At 34.5% G+C, this 20206-nt stretch overlaps 1 protein-coding gene across 1 annotated transcript in view; it reads right to left on the minus strand.

The window, feature by feature from the left end:
• The window catches only part of NHLRC2 (NHL repeat containing 2), a 60346-nt gene that overhangs the window by 29122 nt on the left and 11018 nt on the right, over positions 1-20206 (minus strand). Inside the window, exons 3-4 of the mRNA XM_026494176.4 lie at positions 9251-9706; positions 7186-7307 (exon numbers count right to left, since the gene is read on the minus strand). Of these exons, the coding sequence (XP_026349961.3) occupies positions 7186-7307; positions 9251-9706 (578 nt within the window). The remainder of the gene's footprint in view (positions 1-7185; positions 7308-9250; positions 9707-20206) is intronic.

Genomic DNA, 20206 nt, shown 5'->3' on the forward strand with positions numbered 1-20206 from the left:
AGATCCCACAGCTAGTAAGTCAAAAGATCTGGGATTTAAACCCAAGCAGTTGTAGCTCTACTACATTATACTGCCTCCACCTTATAAACTGAACTAATGAAGTCTACTGAAAAAAGATGCTTTGGTTTCATCTCCTGAGATCCTTCCCCCAATATTTTAGCATGAAAATTATCAAACAAACATAAAAGTCGAAAGAATTTTGCAGCAAACATCCATACACCTATTACCTCGTATCAACCTTTCACTTAACTTGCTTTATCACATATCTTACTGAGCTATCAACCCCTCAATCCATTTGCACTTTTGGATGCATTTCAAAATAAACTGTAAACATCAGTACACTGACCCTAAATACCTCAGCATGTTTATAATTAACAAGAGTTCCATATTATTTCAGTTCCCTTTTCTTTTTTGGAGCCAAAACTTACAATGAAATGCACATACCTTAAGTGTACCATTCAATGAATTCCCATAAATGCATTAATCTGTGTAGCCTCAACTTACATAAAGATATCAATGTTATCTTCACTCTAAGTAAGTCCCTGTAAGCCTCCTTCCAATCACTCCTACCCCCAGAGGCAAACAGTATTGTTTTTCCATTATAGATCAATTGTATATCTCTTCCAGGATTTCAGATGAACTGAATCAAACAGTATGGACTTGTGTGTGTGAGGCTTCTTTCACTTAACAGGTTTCTGAGATTGATTCATATATAAGTTAAATTTGTTCCTTTTACTGCTGAGCAGTATTCCATGATAGGAATATACCACGGTTTATTTACTTATTTTCCTACAGATGGATACCCGGACTACTTCCAGTTTGGGGCCTTCATATAGAGTTGCTCTCAATATTCTTGTATAAGTCTTTTGGTGAAGGTACCTTTTACTTCTCTGTGTACACACCCGGGATACAACTGCCCTGTTAAAGGGCAGCTGTTGGATTAGTTTGATTTAAAAAAAAAAAACTGCCAGTTTTTTCCCCCAGTGGTCTATCAGTTCTGTACACCCTCCAATAATGTATGCAAGTTCCAATTGCTCCACGTCCTTGCCTTGCCAACCTATGGTGTTGTCATTCATTTATTCCTTCATTTTTTTTTGTCAGTCTTTTTAATTTTAACCATTATAGTGGATGTATTTCATTATGGTTTCACTTTGCATTTCCTTTTTGACCTGTGATGTTGATTACCTTATGGGTTTGTGGTCATTCTTACATCTTTTGAAAAAGGTCTGTTCCAATCTTTGCCCATTTTTTATTTGTAGGAGACTTAATATTTCATGGATCTTAGTCCCTTCAGATATGTTTTGTAAATTTTTGTGACTAATTTCTGACAGGCTGTAGCTTGTCTTCATTTTCTTAACAGTAAATTTAATAAGTTTTAAATTATGATAAATTCAAATTTATCATTTTTTTCTTTTATGATTGTTTCTGTGTCCTGTCTTTGAGAAACCTTTGCCTACCTGCAAGTCACAAAGATTCTCATGTTTTCTTCTAAAAACTTTATGGTTTTAACACTACATTTAGGTCTGTGATGCATATTGAATTGATGTTTTTAATATGATGTGTGAGGTAGGGGTCACGTTTCTTTTTTTTTCCCCATATGAGTATCTAGTTGTTCAAGCATGATATGCAGAAATGACTTTCCTTTCTCCCTTGATTACTTTGATGCTTTCTGAAAAATCAAATAAATGTGTAGATATGAGGTCATTCCTAGACATTCCATTCTTTTTTATTGAAGTACACATCTATCCTTATAAAAGTATCACACTGTTTTGACTAGTGTAGCATTATAGTTAAGGCTTTAAATCACACAGTGTGTCTTTTAATGTTGTTTTTTCAAGACTGTTTTAGATATAATAAATCCTTTGTTTTGCAACCGCCATGTAAAAATATTGGAATCTGCTTGTCAATATCTTTAAAACAAAACAAAACAAAAAAGCCAGATAGAATTTTGATTGAGATTGCACTGAATAGACAGATCAATTTGGAGAGACTGGATATCTTAATATTGAGCCTTCCAATTCAATTACTGGATTAATTGTTCTCAACAATGTTATATTTATTCTCTGTATTTTTTATTACTGCAAATAAAATTTTAAAAAATTCTAACCTACTTGACTATTACTAGTATATAAAAATGCTGCTGCTCTTTTTATACTGACACTGTATTCTGCAACCTTCCTAAATTCACTTTTTCAAGTAGTTTTTCTCAAAGATTTCTTAGAATTTTCTATGTTCATGACATGCAATTGGCAAAAAAAGATAGTTCTTCTTTTTCAGCCTGTATGCCTTTTCTCTTTCTTACCTTATTACAATGGCTAGTACTTCCAGTATAATCTTTAACAGGTGTGGTGAAAGTGGGGATCCTTGCCTTGTTCCCAATCTTGGAGGAAAAGTATTCAATATTTTGCATTAAGCATAGCTATAAGCTTCTTGTAGATGCCCTTTATATTGAGGATGTTCATTTCCATTTCAAGTTTACTAATTTTATCATAACTAGGAAAACATTTAAAAACATTTAATACCTAATCTAGCAAAGCAATCATATGGTTATTATCTTTTATTGTTACTATGGTGAATTACATTGATTTAATTCAGCAATATCCTCTTGCATTATTTTTAGTGGCTGTTTTATAATATCCTGAAATTGTAAAGAATATTTATCAATGTAACCTTATTTGTATTTTTCCTGAACCCAATCTGCAAAAATGCAATAGGCAGTTGGGATGGGCCCTTGAAATACATCTTGATTTAAGAAATGTATCAAAGACTTGTTATGATAATTCCTCTTGCAAAAAGCCACAGGTCCAGGTGATGTTACAGGGGAGTTTTAAATAATATTCAAAAATCATTAATTCCTATGTTAGACAAATTATTCCAAAAAATGGAAAAAGAGTGAAAAACTAATTAGCTCATTTGATGAAGTTGGTGTGACCTTGATTCCAAAATCAGGTGAGAACAGTATAAGAAAACAAAGAGCCATTTAATTTATGAACATGAATTTTAAAATATTTAATTTGGGATAATCAAATCCAACTTGACTTTTAAAAAAAAATTCATGATTAGGTAAGATTTATCCCAGGAATAAAAAATGACTGAACATCAAAAATCTATTAATTCATTACATCAAGGCACGAAGGGCAAAAAACTATATAATTATTTCAATAAATGTAGAAAATGCATTTAATAAAATTATATAATGAAATAATTCTTAGTAACCAGGAATAGAAAGTTTAACCTCATGAATAATTTTATTTCCCAAAGTTATGAAAAATATTAAACTTCTGGAGAAAATTTACTCCCTTTAAGATTATAAGCATGACAAGATATCCACTATTATTGCTAATGTTTAAAGGCATTTGAAGTTCTTGCCAACAATGTAATAAAAGAAAACAAGATGTGTAAAAATAAGAAGGGAAAAGATAAAACTCCCATTTGTTTTTGCAGACAATAAAATTATTTATATGAGAAACAAACAGGATTTTACAGGAATGGATGGGCTAATCCTAAAATTCATATGGAATTGCAAGGGACTAAGAACAGTCACAACAATGTTGATAAAGAAGAAAGTGAGAGAACTCCTATTTCCTGATTTCAAAATTTATTAAAAGTTACAGCTATCAAAACAGTGTGGTATAGGCATAAGAACTGGATGAAAGACTTGAAAGTCAATGGAATAGACCTGAAAGCTCAGAAATAAACCCATGCATGTATGAATAACTATTTTCTACAAGGTTGCCAAGACTACTCAACGGAGAAAAAACAGTCTCTTCAATACACAATTCTGGGATAACCGGATAACCACATTCAAAGGAATGAAGTTGGATCCTTACTTCACATCATATAAAAAAATAAATTCAAAATGGAGCAAAGACTGAACTGTAAGAGCCATAACTATCAAACTCTCAGAAGAAAACACAGGAGTAAATCTTCATGATCTTTCATTTGGCAATGTAATCTTACATATGACACGAAAAGCATAAGCAATGAAAAAAAAATTGGAAATCATCAAAATTTAAAACTCTGTACATCAAAAGATAGGATTAAGAAAGTGAAAAAGACAACCCACAGAATGTGAGAAAGTATTTGAAAAATGACATATACAAATAAGGGATTTTTATCTAGAATATATAAAGAAATCTTATAACTCAATAATAAGAAATGCAACCAAGTTGCAGACACTTCTCAAAGGAATCTGAACAGACACTTCTCAAAGGAAGATATACAAGCGGTCCATAAGGATGGGAACAGATGCTTGACATCTTTACTCATTAGGGAAATTATTATCAAAACCACAGTGAGAGGCCAAGTCACACCTAGTAGGAGGGCTAGAACTTGAAAAATGGAAAATAACAAATAATGGTAAAGATATGGAGAAAATGGAACCCACAAATATTGCAGGTGAAATGTAAAATGGTACCACCACGGTGAAAAAGTTTAGCAGTTTCTTAAGAAGTTAAACATAAAATATAAAACATATAACTTAGGTATCTACCCAAGAGAAGTGAAAACATATGTTTACACAAAATTTTTACATGCATTCGTAACAACCAAAAATTGGAAACATACTAAATGTCTATCAATTGGTAGAAAAAATGTGGTATATCTATACAATGGAATGCTATTCAGCAATACAAAAGAATAAACTACTGATATGCCACATCATAGACAAACTTCAAAAACATTGCTCAGAATAAAAGACACAAATGGCCATATATTGTATGATTCTATTTCTATGAAATGTTCAAAAAAGGCAAATTTATAGACAAAAAGTTGACTAGGGCCTGAAAATAGGGATTAATTATAATTGGGCATGAGGGTTCTTACAGGGGACTAAAAATGTCCCATAAACAATTTATGGTTATGGTTGTACAACTTGTTAAATTTCGTAAAAATTCTTGAATTATATACTTGAAATGAGTGCTATGTAAAATATATTACAGTAAAGTTGTTAGAAAAACAAACACAAACATTACATTTTACAAGGTCACATACAAATAGAAAGATTGGCATTAAACGTGCCAGAATGGCTGCCTCCAGTAGTGTTTACATAGGAGAACAGCAGAGGGAATGAAAGTAGGGCTAAAAGGAATTTATAAATTACTAAAGAAATTATTCTAAACAACAGTCAGGTCTGCACGAAACAATGATATTTGTGAAATATGAACATATGATCAATCCTCTGCAAATGAGGTCTTAAAAGTAAACTACAATAAATATTTTTATATATTTAAAGAGAAGAAGAAATAATAATTCCATCTTCTTTTTTTTGTAGACACTAAACTAAGTCATATAATTTAAAAATAAGTTCATGTAACCTAAATTTTTATGATTATGCTACTTAAAAAGTATTTGAAATGCAGTGAATACTCTAAAACCCATTAAGTTCTAAAGCAAGAGAAAAACATAAAAATAAAGACAAATATACCCCTGAATGTTGTGGGCTAAATATCTTACTACTTCAAGACCTTGTTAAATATCCATGACACTATGATGAATTATAGAAGCACACAACCCTGAAAAGACAGTGATAAAGAAACACTGACCTTTAAGGACTTGGTAACAACAGAAAGGCATTTTTTTCCCAAAGTGGGAAATCATGACATACCATAAAATCATTAGTCCTACAAAAAGTTCTCCCTAAAAAAAGCTTTTTCATCAAATAAATTTAGAAATACTGCACACATATCCCCCCACTAATGTATTCACAACATATTAACATATTAAAGTATCTAAAAACACAGTCTCCAAGACTTTTAAAGAATAAATCTGCTTTAATTAATAAATCCACAAAATCCTTGCCTCATATAACACGTTTTCATAGTAAGAGGAATACACACTTTAGAAAATATTTCACTACATAGGTTATTTGTTCAAAAACTCATTCAACAAGTATCTACTGAACACCTATTATGGGCCAGCCCCTGTTCTAGGTGCTTAAGATTTCAGCAGTAAAAACAAATTTCGTGACCTCATGGAAATTTACTTTACAGTGGTATTACAAGTTCTATACACGTTTTTTTTTTTCTATTATATTACATGATAATATTGCCAAATGGGCACAAATATCAATACAGAGAAAAAGTGAGAAAAACAAGGAAGTATCTGAAACAATGTGTTTTGGGAGGATGGGTTAGATGAACTTAATTATTTTCTAAATAGACAGCAACTTAAAGGCCAACGGACTATAGCCAAAATATTCATTAATATGAAATGTTTAAAATAACTAAGTACTCCTACAATGGGATACTATGCAGTCATATCATTCATGTGACTAATATGGAAAACAAATTTAAAAGAACTGCAGAAGATTATGTATGTACAATATGATTTCATTTGTTTAAAAAAGGATTCTCCAGAGACAGTCTTTTAAATATAAACTTATTTGTATAGGAGTAGAAAATTACTGAAAAGACAAAAATTTTAACAATGGTTGGTTACCTCTGGGGAGCTAGAATAGATGGTACGAGCCTTTTTTACCTTGATGTATTAACTCATGTTTAATAAATAAGATCATATATAACTTTTATAATGAGGTAAAACAAGGGGCGTCTGGGTGGCTCAGTTGGTTAAGTGTCTGCCTTTGGCTCAGGTCCTGATCTCAGGGTCAGGGATGGAGTCCTACATGGGCTCCCTGCTCAGCGGGGAGTCTGCTTGTCCCTTTCCCTCTGCTTCCTCCTCCCTGCTCATGCTCTGTGTCTCTCTCTCTCAAATAAATAAAATCTTTAAAAAATAGTTTTAAAAAATGAGGTAAAACAAATTTTAAGATTGACTGGTAAGTATTTCCAGGCAAAGCATTTGAGCTGAAGGGAGGTGGGAGTGGTATGATTTTTTTTTTTTTTCCCTAGGTTTGAGAAAATTTAACTGAGAAAAGAACAAAGCATCACTCTGTAAACAGTGGTTAGGAAAATACCACAAAATGAGGAGCTTTAGGGGTGATTAGGCACTTTGAAACAAAGGGTAAAAAAAAGATTGATAGGTTTGTCTTCTGGAACAACTACAGGCTGACACACAGAAAAACAAGATACCTAAGAATAAAACTAAAGCAGTTACCTCTGAAAAAAGCTGAATAAGGAGGATTTGAAGTGTTTCAAGTATCACCCTCTCATTCCAAAATTTAATGTAGCAAGTAAATACCATTTTTTTCTGATTAAAAGTATTAAAACTTTACTTAAAATTGAAAATTACCTTTCTCACAAGGTGGTTTTCAGTATCTGCCACGTATATGATATTATTCCTCATGGCTACACCCTGTGGTGAATTGAAAGTTGACTCTGAAAATATTCCATCTTTTCTTCCAGGGTTGGGTCCTAAAAGACAAGAGCACCACAAAACAATTTTTTTCCACTTAAAAAGTTATCTCAAAGTAAAACCCCCCAAAAATATTTTTCCTTTATTTTCTTTTATTGTAACTATAGGGAAAATGGATATTAGCTGAACTTGCTGTGGTAATCATTTTACAACATGTAAATCAAACCAAAATAAATAAATAAAATTTGTATTTAAAGCTGGGATTTTAATATAAATAGCATGATACTTTCACCTAAAAACTATTTCCCAAGATACGTTTTTCTCAAGAGTAAGTTTTACTAATGACAAAGCTTACTGGATAATGGTTACTTTAGTAGCATGTATCAGAAGAGAATATATTTTAAGAATTATTTTAATTATCTATTACTTAGACTAGAAAGAATTAAAAATAATTTTAATCTTTTCACATCTAGATGAATGATTTTTAAAAATTTTGGAAGATATACTCCTTTGATAATACATTGAAAATTATGAACTCTTTCCTTAGAAAAATATATATGCCCCTAAGATGTCACAAACAATTTCAAGGGGTTCCTAGATCCTGAGGACCATTCAAGCATGTCTTAATAGTCTACGTACCCCAGGTTAAGAAACCTTCATATTTACTATTTCACTTTGCCACAAAGTTCTATAATATCCTATAAACACTTGGAGAGACAAAGAGTGATTCTGGTCTGATGGTCTACTTCTCAGCTTCTCTAATACATGAAGAGTTTCAAGGGTGGAGAGTACACAACATAAAAACACGTAACTGTTATTTCTGTGACCAGACAACAAATCATTCAAAGCCTCTAAGCACCCCAAACTATGCTTTGCAGAACTCTGCTGTCTTAGATGTTAGTAAGAGAAGTAGTATAACATGGTGCTAGGAACATGAACTCAAGAATCCAAGTGACTTAGTTTAAGCTCTACCTCTTCCTAGCTGATGATCTAAACAAGTTCTTTATAGCTCAGTTTCTCTTCTGTAAAATGGAACTAGTAATATACCTAACTCACAGCACTGTGAGGACTAAATTAATACAAGTAAAGTGCTTAGAATAATGCCAGGCATATATATGTTTGCTATTATTACTATTATTAATAATACTATTATTGTTGTTAATGGGCATTCCCTGTGGGAAAAAAGGGAGAGTATCATGGTCCCTTTTGACTGGAAAACATTGTATAGTACAACCTCTCTTGAATATTCATGAGGTACATAAACAGAGTAAAATAGGAGGAGTACAGTGACACCACTACCAACAAATGTCTCTTTAATACATCTAACCAGTATTTCCTAATTGTATCTCATCATAGAATTCTTTTTAAAAATTATTGTAGATTAACTTTTAATTTATCACGAGATAACATTATTCCTAAAAACACGTTAGGGGAAGGTAGCTTGCTGCTGGTTTTTCTGTTTAACAAAGGAAAATATGCATTTACACTATTTTGAAAATTATACAATTAAAAACCTCTTACCATTTAAATCAACCTACTACAACAGATAATTTTTAAGCAACAATTCTCATAACTGCCTGTCATCAACCCAAACATCAAGCTGCTGAAACAAAAGAAACATAAAACATACTCTAACAAAAACAAAAAAGAAGAAATGTGAAAAATTCAAGGGCTAGGGGAACAATATCTAGGCATCCTAAGAATAGCACCAGGACTTAAGAATAAGACTCGTTTATTTGCATTAGGAATGCAGCTGCCCCTACTTATGTACTAATGCTGCGTATGTTACTAAAGCAGGATTGAGAAGAGATGTGACTTTGACTATTACGTTACTAGATGTCAATTCAGCCTGAGTAAGCAGGATTAATACGAATGTACTTAACAGATTTTATTAACTATGTAGATGTCAATAAGAGCCTGTTTTAAGATCTAAAACCAAGGTGATAAATTTCAATTTTTACTGTAAACTATATTACGTATCATAATTAGAAGCAAACTTTACCTCCAATGCTGTACTGAAGTTGTCCATTCTTCCAGATGACCAAAATTCTATGATGTCCAGTGTCTGCTATTACCAATCTATTAGAAACATGGTCTACTGTTACTTTGCCAGGAAACAGCAATGGTGAAAGTGGCAAAGAATCTTTATAGAGTTTTACTTCAATTTTATTATCTCGGATCTGTCCCCTGTCTTTATAATACTTTAAAGCTATGGAAGTATATAAAAATAATTTATCTTTGTGTCCCTCTCCAATCAAAGAAAATAACATATTTCCACGGGGTCCAAGTATGACCAGAGTTGGCCAGCAGGAAACTTCTAGTTCTTGCCAAAGACTGGCATCTGCATCATTAACAACAGGGTGGGTGATGTTGTATCGAAGAACAGCGCTCTTAATGTTATCCAGGACTTTTTCATTTGGAAACTTAGCCGAGTGAACACCAACAATCAGAAGACCATCTAAATGGGAAAAATTATAAGTTAAACATTAGGAAGTATTAAAGTTTGAATGTCACCATCCACACATTAGGTTATGGGTCATTAATAAACAGTTCAAGTTTTTGGGGTTTTTTTTAAAGACAGAACTAAAATAGTGTTTTCAACCACATTTAAACACATGTATAAAAAATGAACATTTAAATCTAATGACAATCTTGATAACCACATAAAAATACATATGATCAAAATCATGTGGCTATTTCAGGACTGAACCTCTTTGTGTCCTTTATCTAGACAAATTTTTAAAAAACACATTAATTTCTTACAAAGATATTGAAATACTGTTTTCCCCCCACCAATTATAAGCCCCTTTGAAATTCATAGTGATTATGACTGCTTTTTGCTAATATTGTCATATTATCCTCTTAGAATTTTTCTGGCCTACCTACATTATAGATTAACAGAACAAATATAAGCAAGATGTTTCTGTAATATAAGGTTTTTGATTTATTTAAAATTTGTATTATATGGTTCTTAAAACAAGCCTTAATTGTAGATAGCAGAACTGCTAAAAACTAAGAACAACATATTTCTTTTACCTAATCAACATAGTATGTCTAAAAGTGATATAGGAAAAAAAAGTAAAAAGTGTTTGGCTAGATTCAGAGAAAGAACTCAATAATGACTACCAAGGTAAGAGAGGTAATAAGGGCTATGTAAATTACAATTTCCCAACACACTCATCAAAAACTATGCACATCAGCATGAAGAAAAAAAAAACCCACACAAATTAGGGGGTATAATTTCCTCATAGCCCATCCTTCCATTTGCAACTATTAACTCCCAACAAAACACATACATCACACACATACACATACAGCCCCCCTGCCTAAGGACCCAGAAAAGTATACAAAAGCAGGTACATAGTTAGAAGGGGTCAAAACTTGGAGAAGCCAACCCTGAAGGGGAGTTTTCAGTTCTTTTCTTCTTCATGGCTTTGCACTGAGGGTGGGCACCAGTCTGGAAGCAATGCAGGTGGTGAAAACAATGGAAACCCCTTCCTGACCCAAGGAGCCAGGGAGACTGGAGGGTGTGGGGGAAACCCCAAGGGGAAGAGAGCTGGAGAAGGAGACTCCCCATTTCTGAGTATGAACACTCGCAAGTCTTGGCTTAACTCCTAAACTATACATGTGTGAGGCAGGCCTACAAAAGTACAGCCAAGGCTTAAAGAACCGAGAACTGAATTGCTGAGCTGATGAAAGGAGAGCAGAGCTGAGAGAAGATGAGCCAGAACTTAGACTCCAAACCAACAAAGCTGAATGCCTATGAAAACAAATGACAGATATCAGTACCAAAATAAAGCAACAGTATGAATTAGACAAAGACTTCAAAGGAACTATATCTATGCTCCATGAGGTAAAGAAAAACATGCTTGAAATGAATGAAAAGACAGGAAATACAAACAGCAATAGAAACTATAAAAAAGAACTAAATGAAAATTTCAGAACTCAAAAATACTATATTTAAAATAAATTCACTGGATGAGCTCAATGGTAAAAAAGAGATGACAGAAAAAAGAGTCAATAACCTAAAAATAGCTCAACTGAAATTATCCAATATAAGAAACACAAAGAAAGAAGGCTGGAAAAAAAAATGAACAGAACCTCAGGGACCTGTGGAACAGTTTAAATGATCTAATATTCGCATATAGATTTGGAATCACAGAAGAAGAGGACGAAAAGATTGGGCAGAAAAAGTATCTGAATACAAAAACATCCAAAATTCGACTAAAGATAGAAATTTACAGAATTCAAGAAATTCCAGAATTCAAGAAATTCATTCCAAATAGGATAAATTAAAAGAAAATCATGTTAAGACTTATTATAAACTGAAAACCAAAGATTAAAAACCAAACCCCATAAGCATTTTGAAAGAAGACACACAGAAAAATGACACAGTGATCAGTGGTTGCTTAGGCACTGGGAAGAAGGGTGGTGGGGAGGAGTGGGAAGGATTATACGCTTAAAATATGTGCAGTTTACTGGATGTCAGTTATGCAACAATAAAATTTTTCCAAAAAAAAAAAAATCATTAGCTCTGGAGTCATACAACCTGTAATCAAATTCTGGCTTTACCACTTGCTGAGTTACTTTGGGCATGTTACTTAACCTCTCTGGGCATCAGTTTTCTTATTTGTAAAACTGGGAAAATACCAGTAACTGCCTCAAAGGTCAGTTTTGAGGATTAAAAGAGATGATCTGTATAAGGCATTTAGCATAGTACCTACTATACTGTAAAAGCTCAATGAATATTTACTATCATTTTTTAAAGTTGTAAGTACAAAGATAACCAATAAAAGAAAAATACAACTTTTCTAACTAAAGCAATTAGTAAAATAAAATAGCAAAGAAAATACATCACATGAAGAAACACAATGAACAAAAGCTAATACATATAATGATTATGCATAATAATCATAAGTAAATATGAATGGGCTTAACTCATCTATTGAAAGAAAAAAATTTGGATACATTCTGTGTATGAGAAATACAACTAAAACAAGTTAACCAGAAAAGCTAAAAATAAAGGGGTAGGCAAATGTGCACCAGGCAAACGAAAGCAATACAAGGTCATGATCCTAATATTAGACAAGGTAGATTTCACGCCCCAAAGCATTAAACATGACAAACATTTTAATGCAAAAAGTATTCATGATAAGGATAAAATAATAATAGGATAAAATAGTAATGAATATCCATGTACCAAGTAATAAAAGAAGCAACTTAATAAAGCAGAAGCACACCACTTTCAGTGTGAACCAGATCAAGCAGACACAAGATACAGAAAGCCTAATTCACATAATCAGTGAGGTAGATCTTACTGATACATATCAAACTGTACTGTGATAATACACTTTCCTCTGAAGTATACAGAGTATTTATAAATACTGATCACACCAAGAAAGCATTCTAAAGAATACACTCTAACCACAATACAATAAAACTGGATATTAATAATGAAACAAAGGCCCTTTTTTAAAAGTAGCCTCCATGCCCAATGTAGAGCCCAACGAGGGGCTTGAACTAATGACCAACCCTTGAGATCAAGACCGGAGCTGAAATCAAGAGTCAGATACTCATCTGAGTCACACAGGTACCCCAAAAGGCCTTTTGTTCAGGAAAAACACACTATTTCTGTGTTTCTCCTTTCCTCTCACAATATGACCACACTCAAAACACTCTTGACACCAGAAATGTGGGGTTTTTTCCCCCCACATTAGGCAATTGTCTGTGACACTGAGTGAGTGGGCGTCCTACGAACCAGAATTAGCGTAGATGACATAGGTTGAGGGCTCAATCCCACAAGATGGGGCCCTGCCAGTTTAGATGCCAATCACAAGTAACAGGTCCCCAGGTTATTCTCAACTTCCGTTGGAGCGGTCTACAAATGAGATTCCTTTGACTCTTCCCTTGGATTCAGTTATTTGCTAGAACAGCCACAAAACTCAAGGCAACAGTTATGTTTATCAGTTTATTATAAAAAGATATGACAGGGGCGCCTGGGTGGCTCAGTCGTTAAGCGTCTGCCTTCGGCTCGGGGCGTGATCCTAGCATTCTGGGATCGAGCCCAGCATCAGGCTCCTTGCTGGGAGCCTGCTTCTTCCTCTCCCACTCCCCCTGCTTGTGTTCCCTCTCTCGCTGGCTGTCTCTCTCTCTCTGTTGAATAAATAAATAAATAAAATCTTAAAAAAAAAAAAAAAGATATGACACAGGATACAGATGAACATCCAAATGACAGATACACAGGACAAGCTCTGGGAGAGGGGGCGGGGCTTCCACGCTCTCACCAAGGCCTCCACTCCCCCAGCGCCTTCACGTGTTTACCAACTTGGACGCTCTGAACTCTGTACCTTTGGAATTTTTATGGAGGCTTCATCACATAAGCATTACAGATCATTAACTCCGTTTCCAGCCTCTTCCCCCTCTCTGGAAAATGGGGTGTGGGGCTGAAAATCGCACGCTTCTAATCATGGCTTATTCTTTCCTTCTGGTGACCAGCTCCCACCTAGAAGCCCACCAAAGGTCACCTCAGAATAAAACACACTGTTAATCTCCCAAGAAACTCCAAGGAATTCAGGAACTCTGTTAAGAATTGGGGTCAAAAACCAAATATTAAAACAAAAGATGCCCTAGTGCTCTTATCACTTAGGAAGTCACAAGAGTTTCAGGACCTCTGTGCCAGGAACCCAGGGCAGAGACCAATATATATATCTTCAATTATCTCACACTTTTCCACTTAGAAATTTAAAAACTATCAACTTGACAGAAAGGTGAAACAGAAGTCAAAATTACGGAATTTCTAAAAAAATAATGAAAATACTATCTATAATTTATGGGGATATACTTAATGTACTGACAGAAGAAAATTCATAGTCATCAATTCAGAGCCTTAAACATTTATATCAAAAACTAAAATAGATAATTAATTACCCTGTTATAAAAACCTAGGAAAATACACAAAAGACCTCGAATAGCCATAGCAATCTTGAAAAAGAAAAACAGGGGTGCCTGGGTGGCTCAGTCAGTTAAGCACCTGCCTTCAGCTCAGGTTATGATCCCGGAGTCCTGGGATCGAGTCCCACATCGGGCTCTCTGCTCAGCGGGAAGCCTGCTTCTCCATCTCCCTCCGCCAGCTGCTCTGCCTACTACTTGTGCACTCTCTCTCTCTGTCAAATAAATAAATAAAATCTTAAAAAAAAAATCAAAACCAAAACTGGAAGTATCACAGTTCCAGACTTCAAGTTATAGTACAAAGTGGCAGCAATTAAAACAGTATGGTACTGCCATAAAAATAGACACAAAGATCAGTGGAATAGAAAAGCCAGAAATAAAACCATAATTATATGGTCAATTAATCTTCGACAAAGGAGGAATGAATACACAATGAAAATAAGACAGTGTCTTCAACAAATGGTGTTGGGAAAACTGGATAGCTATGCAAAAGGAAGAGGATCAATTTCTTTCACCATACACAAAAATTAACTCAAAATGGATTAAAGACCTAAATGTGAGACCTGAAACCATAAAAATCCTTGATGAGAACATAGGCAGTAATTTCTCTAACATCAGCCATAGCACTGTTTTTCTAGATATGTTTCTTGAGATGAGAGAAATAAATGCAAAGATAAACTATTGGGTCGACATCAAAATAAAAAGCTTCTGCACAGCAAAGGAAACAATCAACAAAACTAAGAGGCAACCTACTGAATGGGAGAGGGTATTTGCAAATGACACATCCAATGAAGGGTTAGTATCCAAAATATATAAAGAACAGATATAACTCAACACCCAAAAAACAAATAACCCAATTTAAAAATGGGTGGAAGACACGAACTGAAATTTTTTCAAAGAAGACATCCAGTTGGCTAATAGACACATGAAAAGATGTTCAACACCACTCATCATCAGTGAAATGCAAATCAAAACCACAATGAGGCATCACCTCACACCTGCCAGAATAACCAAAATTGAAAACACAAGAAACAACAAATGTTGGTGAGGATGTGGAGAAAAAGGAACTCTCTTGCACTGTTGGTAGGAACGCAAACTAGTGCAGCCACTGTGGAAAACAGTATGGACATTCCTCAAAAAATTAAAAATAGAACTACCCTACAATCCAGTAATCACACTACCGGGTATTTACCCCAAAAATACAAAAACACTAACTCAAAGGGATACATGCACTCCTTTATTTATTGCAGCATTATTTACAATCGCGAAACTATGGAAGCAGCCCAAGTGTCCATCCATAAATGAACAGATAAACATGTGGGGTGTGTGTATATATATATGATGGAATATTATTCAGCCATAAAAAAGAATAAAGTCTTAACATTTGCAACAACATGTATAGTTAGACTATAATGCTAAGCAAAGTAAGTCAGAGAAAGACAAATACCATATAATCTCACTCACATTGGAATTTAAGAGACAAATGAGCAAAGGGGGAAAAAAAGAGAGAGAAACAAACCAAGAAACACATTCTAAACCATAGAGAACAGATGGTTATCAGAGGGGAGGTGGGTTGGAAGATGTGTGAAATAGGTGACGGGGATTAAAGAGTACACTTATGATGAAAATGAAAAAAAAAAAATCTAGGAAAACAACAACAAAATAAATCAAAAGCAAGCACAGGGAAAGAAATGAAAATAAAACCAGGAATTAATGAGGTGCAAAACAAAATCCAACATCTATTCCTGATTAAGAATAATAAAGAAATAAAGAGAAATAGAAAATAAATAGAAATTGATGGATATTTTCTTTCCAGAGGAGAGGGTACACTTATTCACATTTATTATTACAACTGGTATGTCTGATCTAAATTCTTTCATATTTTCCTCTACTGTAATTTCTGTATATATTATATTTGTGTTTCTCTATATGCTGTGTCCTTTCTTGTAAAAAAAAAAATTGGGTATAAAGAAGATGCGTATGTATATGTATACATATATGTGTGTATATGTATATAATAGTATATATAATAGTACATATAATATTATCCAGTCATAAAAATGAATGAAATCTTGCCATTTGCAACAACATGGATGGAGCTAGAGAGTATAATGCTAAGTGAAATAAGTTAAAGACAAATACCATATGATCTCATTCATATGTGGAATTTAAGAAACAAATGAGCAAAGGAAAAGAGAAAGAGACAAATCAAGAAACAAACAAACCAAGAAACAGACTCTTAACTATAGAGAACTGAGGTTACCAGAGGGAAGGAGAGTGGGGGGATGGATGAAAATAGGTGAAGGGGATTAAGAGTACACTTGTCATGATAAGCACTATGTATAGAATTGTTGAAACACTATATTGTATAAGTGCAACTAAAACGTAACACTGTATCTTAACTATACTGTAATTAAAATAAAAAAATAAAAAATTTTCTTTGCATTTTAGGAGAGTTTGTATTTTTCTTCCAGTGGTTACCTTTGTAATAATATTTTTTATCATTTTACAAAAATATTAATCCCCATTTTTCATAATCTTTTACTATCTGGTCAATCATTTTTTTTACATTGATTGATTTGAAAAAGAGGAAGCGGGCATGCAGGAGAAGGAACAGGAGAGAGAGAGAGAGAAAGAGAGAATCTCAAGCTGACTCTGTGTTGACTGTGGGTCCTGACGCCAGGCTTGATCCCACGACCCTGAGATCCTGACCTGAGCAGAAACCAAGAGTCAGACACTCAACCGACTGAAACGTCCAAGAGCCCCTGATCAATCATTTTTAAATGGCATCCTTTAATTCCCACCTATTACCTATACAATAATCAATAGTTTTCATTCGCTCCCTCTTTTTTCCCTTTCTTTGGTTGTATTCTTTCTACCTCTATATGATTTTACGTTATTCTTCTACCCATAGGTGACAGTTATATTTTATCAATTTAGCTAAAGTGGAACTGTTTTCCAGTATTCTACTCCCTGCCTAGTTCTTATCCTCTACCGTAAAAGATATCTTGTGCATGGACTGGAAGGTGCAAAGGCAGCAGCAGCCATATTCTCTTCTGCTTGGAACACTGTGCAGGCACCACGTGCTACTGCATTGCACACACTCTGTAGCTTATCTGCTGTCTCACCTTGGTGGCTGGCTGGCTGGGGGACAGCAGCTAAGCCCCATAGCTGTACCAGAGCTCTTGCCGAATCTCCTCCCTCAGCTTCTCCAACTCCTGGGTCAGATGAGTGCATAGCTCCACAACAAAGGACACCACCTTACCCTGTTGGTCCCCTCACTATTTAGGTTGGAAGCCTGCATGCGTTCCAGTTCATGCTTGCAGGCGGCAGCTTGCTTTTGCTCTCCCTTATTTCATTTCCATCTTTCCTTTTCAACTGCCTCACCTGCTGACGTCAAGTGGAGGCACCAGACACACAAGTAACAGTCATATGCAGACTAGATGAGCAGCTCCCGCAACTATATAAGGTCAAGCGCCTGTAAGAAATCCTTTATTATTTCTCATCATGAATACACATATGAAATCTTCAGCCACCCATCCATCTGGCAGTTTCATTAGTCACCCTGGTTAGAAGAAGCCATCTATCCCTCAAATAGATTCACCAGCAAGTAGATTGAGAGGTACATCTATTCACAGGTGATTCTGAGTTCTTGGACATTCAAAACTAGTGTTCTATAACCCTGATTGACTCCTGAAAGATAGCTGGTTAGCTATAATATCCTTGGTTTGTAGTTTCTCTGTAAAGCTTCTTAAAAATGTGCTGTTGCTTTGCTTTGTATGTTATTTGTGTAGTCTGTCCTGTCTAACCTACATGCTTCTGAAAGTCATTTTTCCTGGAGGTCCTAAAGATATTTTTTTAAACATCTTTAACGTGTAATAGTTTAAAATAGGATACTTCTTGGGCTGTTGTTCTATGTTAATTTTCCCTGGTATCTGGTAGTACCCTTCAACATGTAGATTCAAGGTTTCTTTTATTTTCAGAGCATTTTTTGGATTCTAATTTTACATATTGGTTTTTGTCAGTTTTGTTTTGTCTTCGGTCTCCAAGCAGACCTCTTCTGCCTGTCTTTCTATTCAATCCTTTCCTCTGTTTTTATTTCTTTTTAGCTTATTTTCATTCTCTAAGTTTGTCTACCCCCCGCTTTACTTTAATGCCCCTTATTACATTTTTATATGACTTTATTGCCCCTTAGGCACCTTATAATTTAGTCTTTACTTCTAACATAATTCTGATCTTTTTCTTATTCCTTTTCTGAGTTCAATCACCACTCATTTCTTACAACTTTGGGCGGGGGAGGGGGCATTTCCATTCTTAGTTTTTGAATTTCTGATTCAAGATCCTTTTTCATTATTCCTAAATGCTGTTTGAGGATCTATCTCTAATTCAATATGGATTGTGTTACAGTTTTTGTCAATTTTGTGATCATTTTTAAGAAAGGATGTTCATCAGCATTTCAACTCTGAATCACATTTTCAGCTTTTTACAGTTTTATATGGATGTGATCTGCTTTTTAATAGTCCCATCCATTTTGTGGACAGGGTTCCTAGGTTAAGAGTGTGCTTTTCCAATAGTTCCCTTTTTCTGTGCAGTTTCATTTTTGGATAGCTATTTTTGGAAGGAGGGATTGATGTGTATTTTGTCTTTTTTTTTTTTTTTCCCTACAAGATCCTTAATTTTTCCCTCTTATTTTTTTTAAGTAGACTATCTTCAAGGAAACTAGAACTCTGTATCTAATTCCCTCCAAGAAGCAATGTTTCTCTCAGGCTTCTGTTCTTAGTCCCACACTCTTCCAAGAGCTGGTGCTATGATCCAAACTGGTGTTCAGTATTTTGCACTTAGTGCTGGAGTTTCTCTTTCTGCTGCTAAGGGAGTCACTCTGTGCCTCTCCCAAGGTCTGTGAACCACTCTCCTTTTTTTCATGGAGACTTTTAAGCCTCTCCCATTCCTGTTCCAGCACCTGCAGGCTTGCAGGAGAAGGACCTTTAATGGAATTCAGTTTATTTCTCAACTTACAGGTAATTTGAAGGCCATGATATTCTCTGTCTCCTAATATTGCTGAATGAATGATCAAGTGTGGTTTTAGTTACTCTCCTTTTTGTTTTTATGTTTGAGGAAGAGGAAAAGATAAATGAGGAGACTCAAAATCAGGTGGCCCTCATTCTCCTCCAAAACCAGAGACAGGAGAAAGAGATTCCTGTTTTTAACATCAGTTATATTGAGATATAATTTACTTAATTTTGTCCCTCGATACTTTGTTAACTGATTAAATAAATATAGCTAAATCCTAAAGCCAGCCTCTTACTTAACAGAGAAAAATGAGAAGTATTTCCAATAAGATAAAAACAAGGGAAAGGTGCCCACTGTCTCTACTACTACCGAATAATGAATTGGGAGGGGGTTTTTAACCAACAAAATTAGACAAGAGAAATCAATTATAGAAAAAAGATTTGAAAAATTTCTTTGCAGATAATACGGCATGTTAGGAAACCACAGAGAAACAATTATAAAAGCAAACCAAGTAAAAAATTCAGGAAGCAGAATATAAAATTAACAGATAAAAATCAATAGCTTTTATATACCTATACAATAACCAGTTAGAGTATATAATGGTAGACAAAACCCCACTTACAATAAATACCCACAAATAAATGAAAAGATTTTCGACCACATTCTAAAATGCAATTTAAAACTACATCAAGGGGCACCTGGCTGGCTCAGTCAGAAGAGCATGCAACTCTTGATCTCAGGACCATAAGTTTGAGTTCGGGTGTAGCACTTACTTAAAAAATAAATAAAACTACATCAAGATACCATTTCTCACATATTAAATCAGAACAAATTAAAAAGCATGTCAACACATTTTACTGGAGCAGCAGCGGGGTAAGAAGCACCTTCACACTCTCTCAGCAGAAACGCAACTAGTACAACCCTCCTGGAGCAGAATATGGCAATACCCAACGAAACTATACTATATGTATTTAGCTTTGACCCAGCAATCCCCCTTCTA

The sequence above is a fragment of the Ursus arctos genome, unplaced genomic scaffold (assembly GCF_023065955.2).
Source record: "Ursus arctos isolate Adak ecotype North America unplaced genomic scaffold, UrsArc2.0 scaffold_7, whole genome shotgun sequence".
NCBI classification, from domain to species: domain Eukaryota; kingdom Metazoa; phylum Chordata; class Mammalia; order Carnivora; family Ursidae; genus Ursus; species Ursus arctos.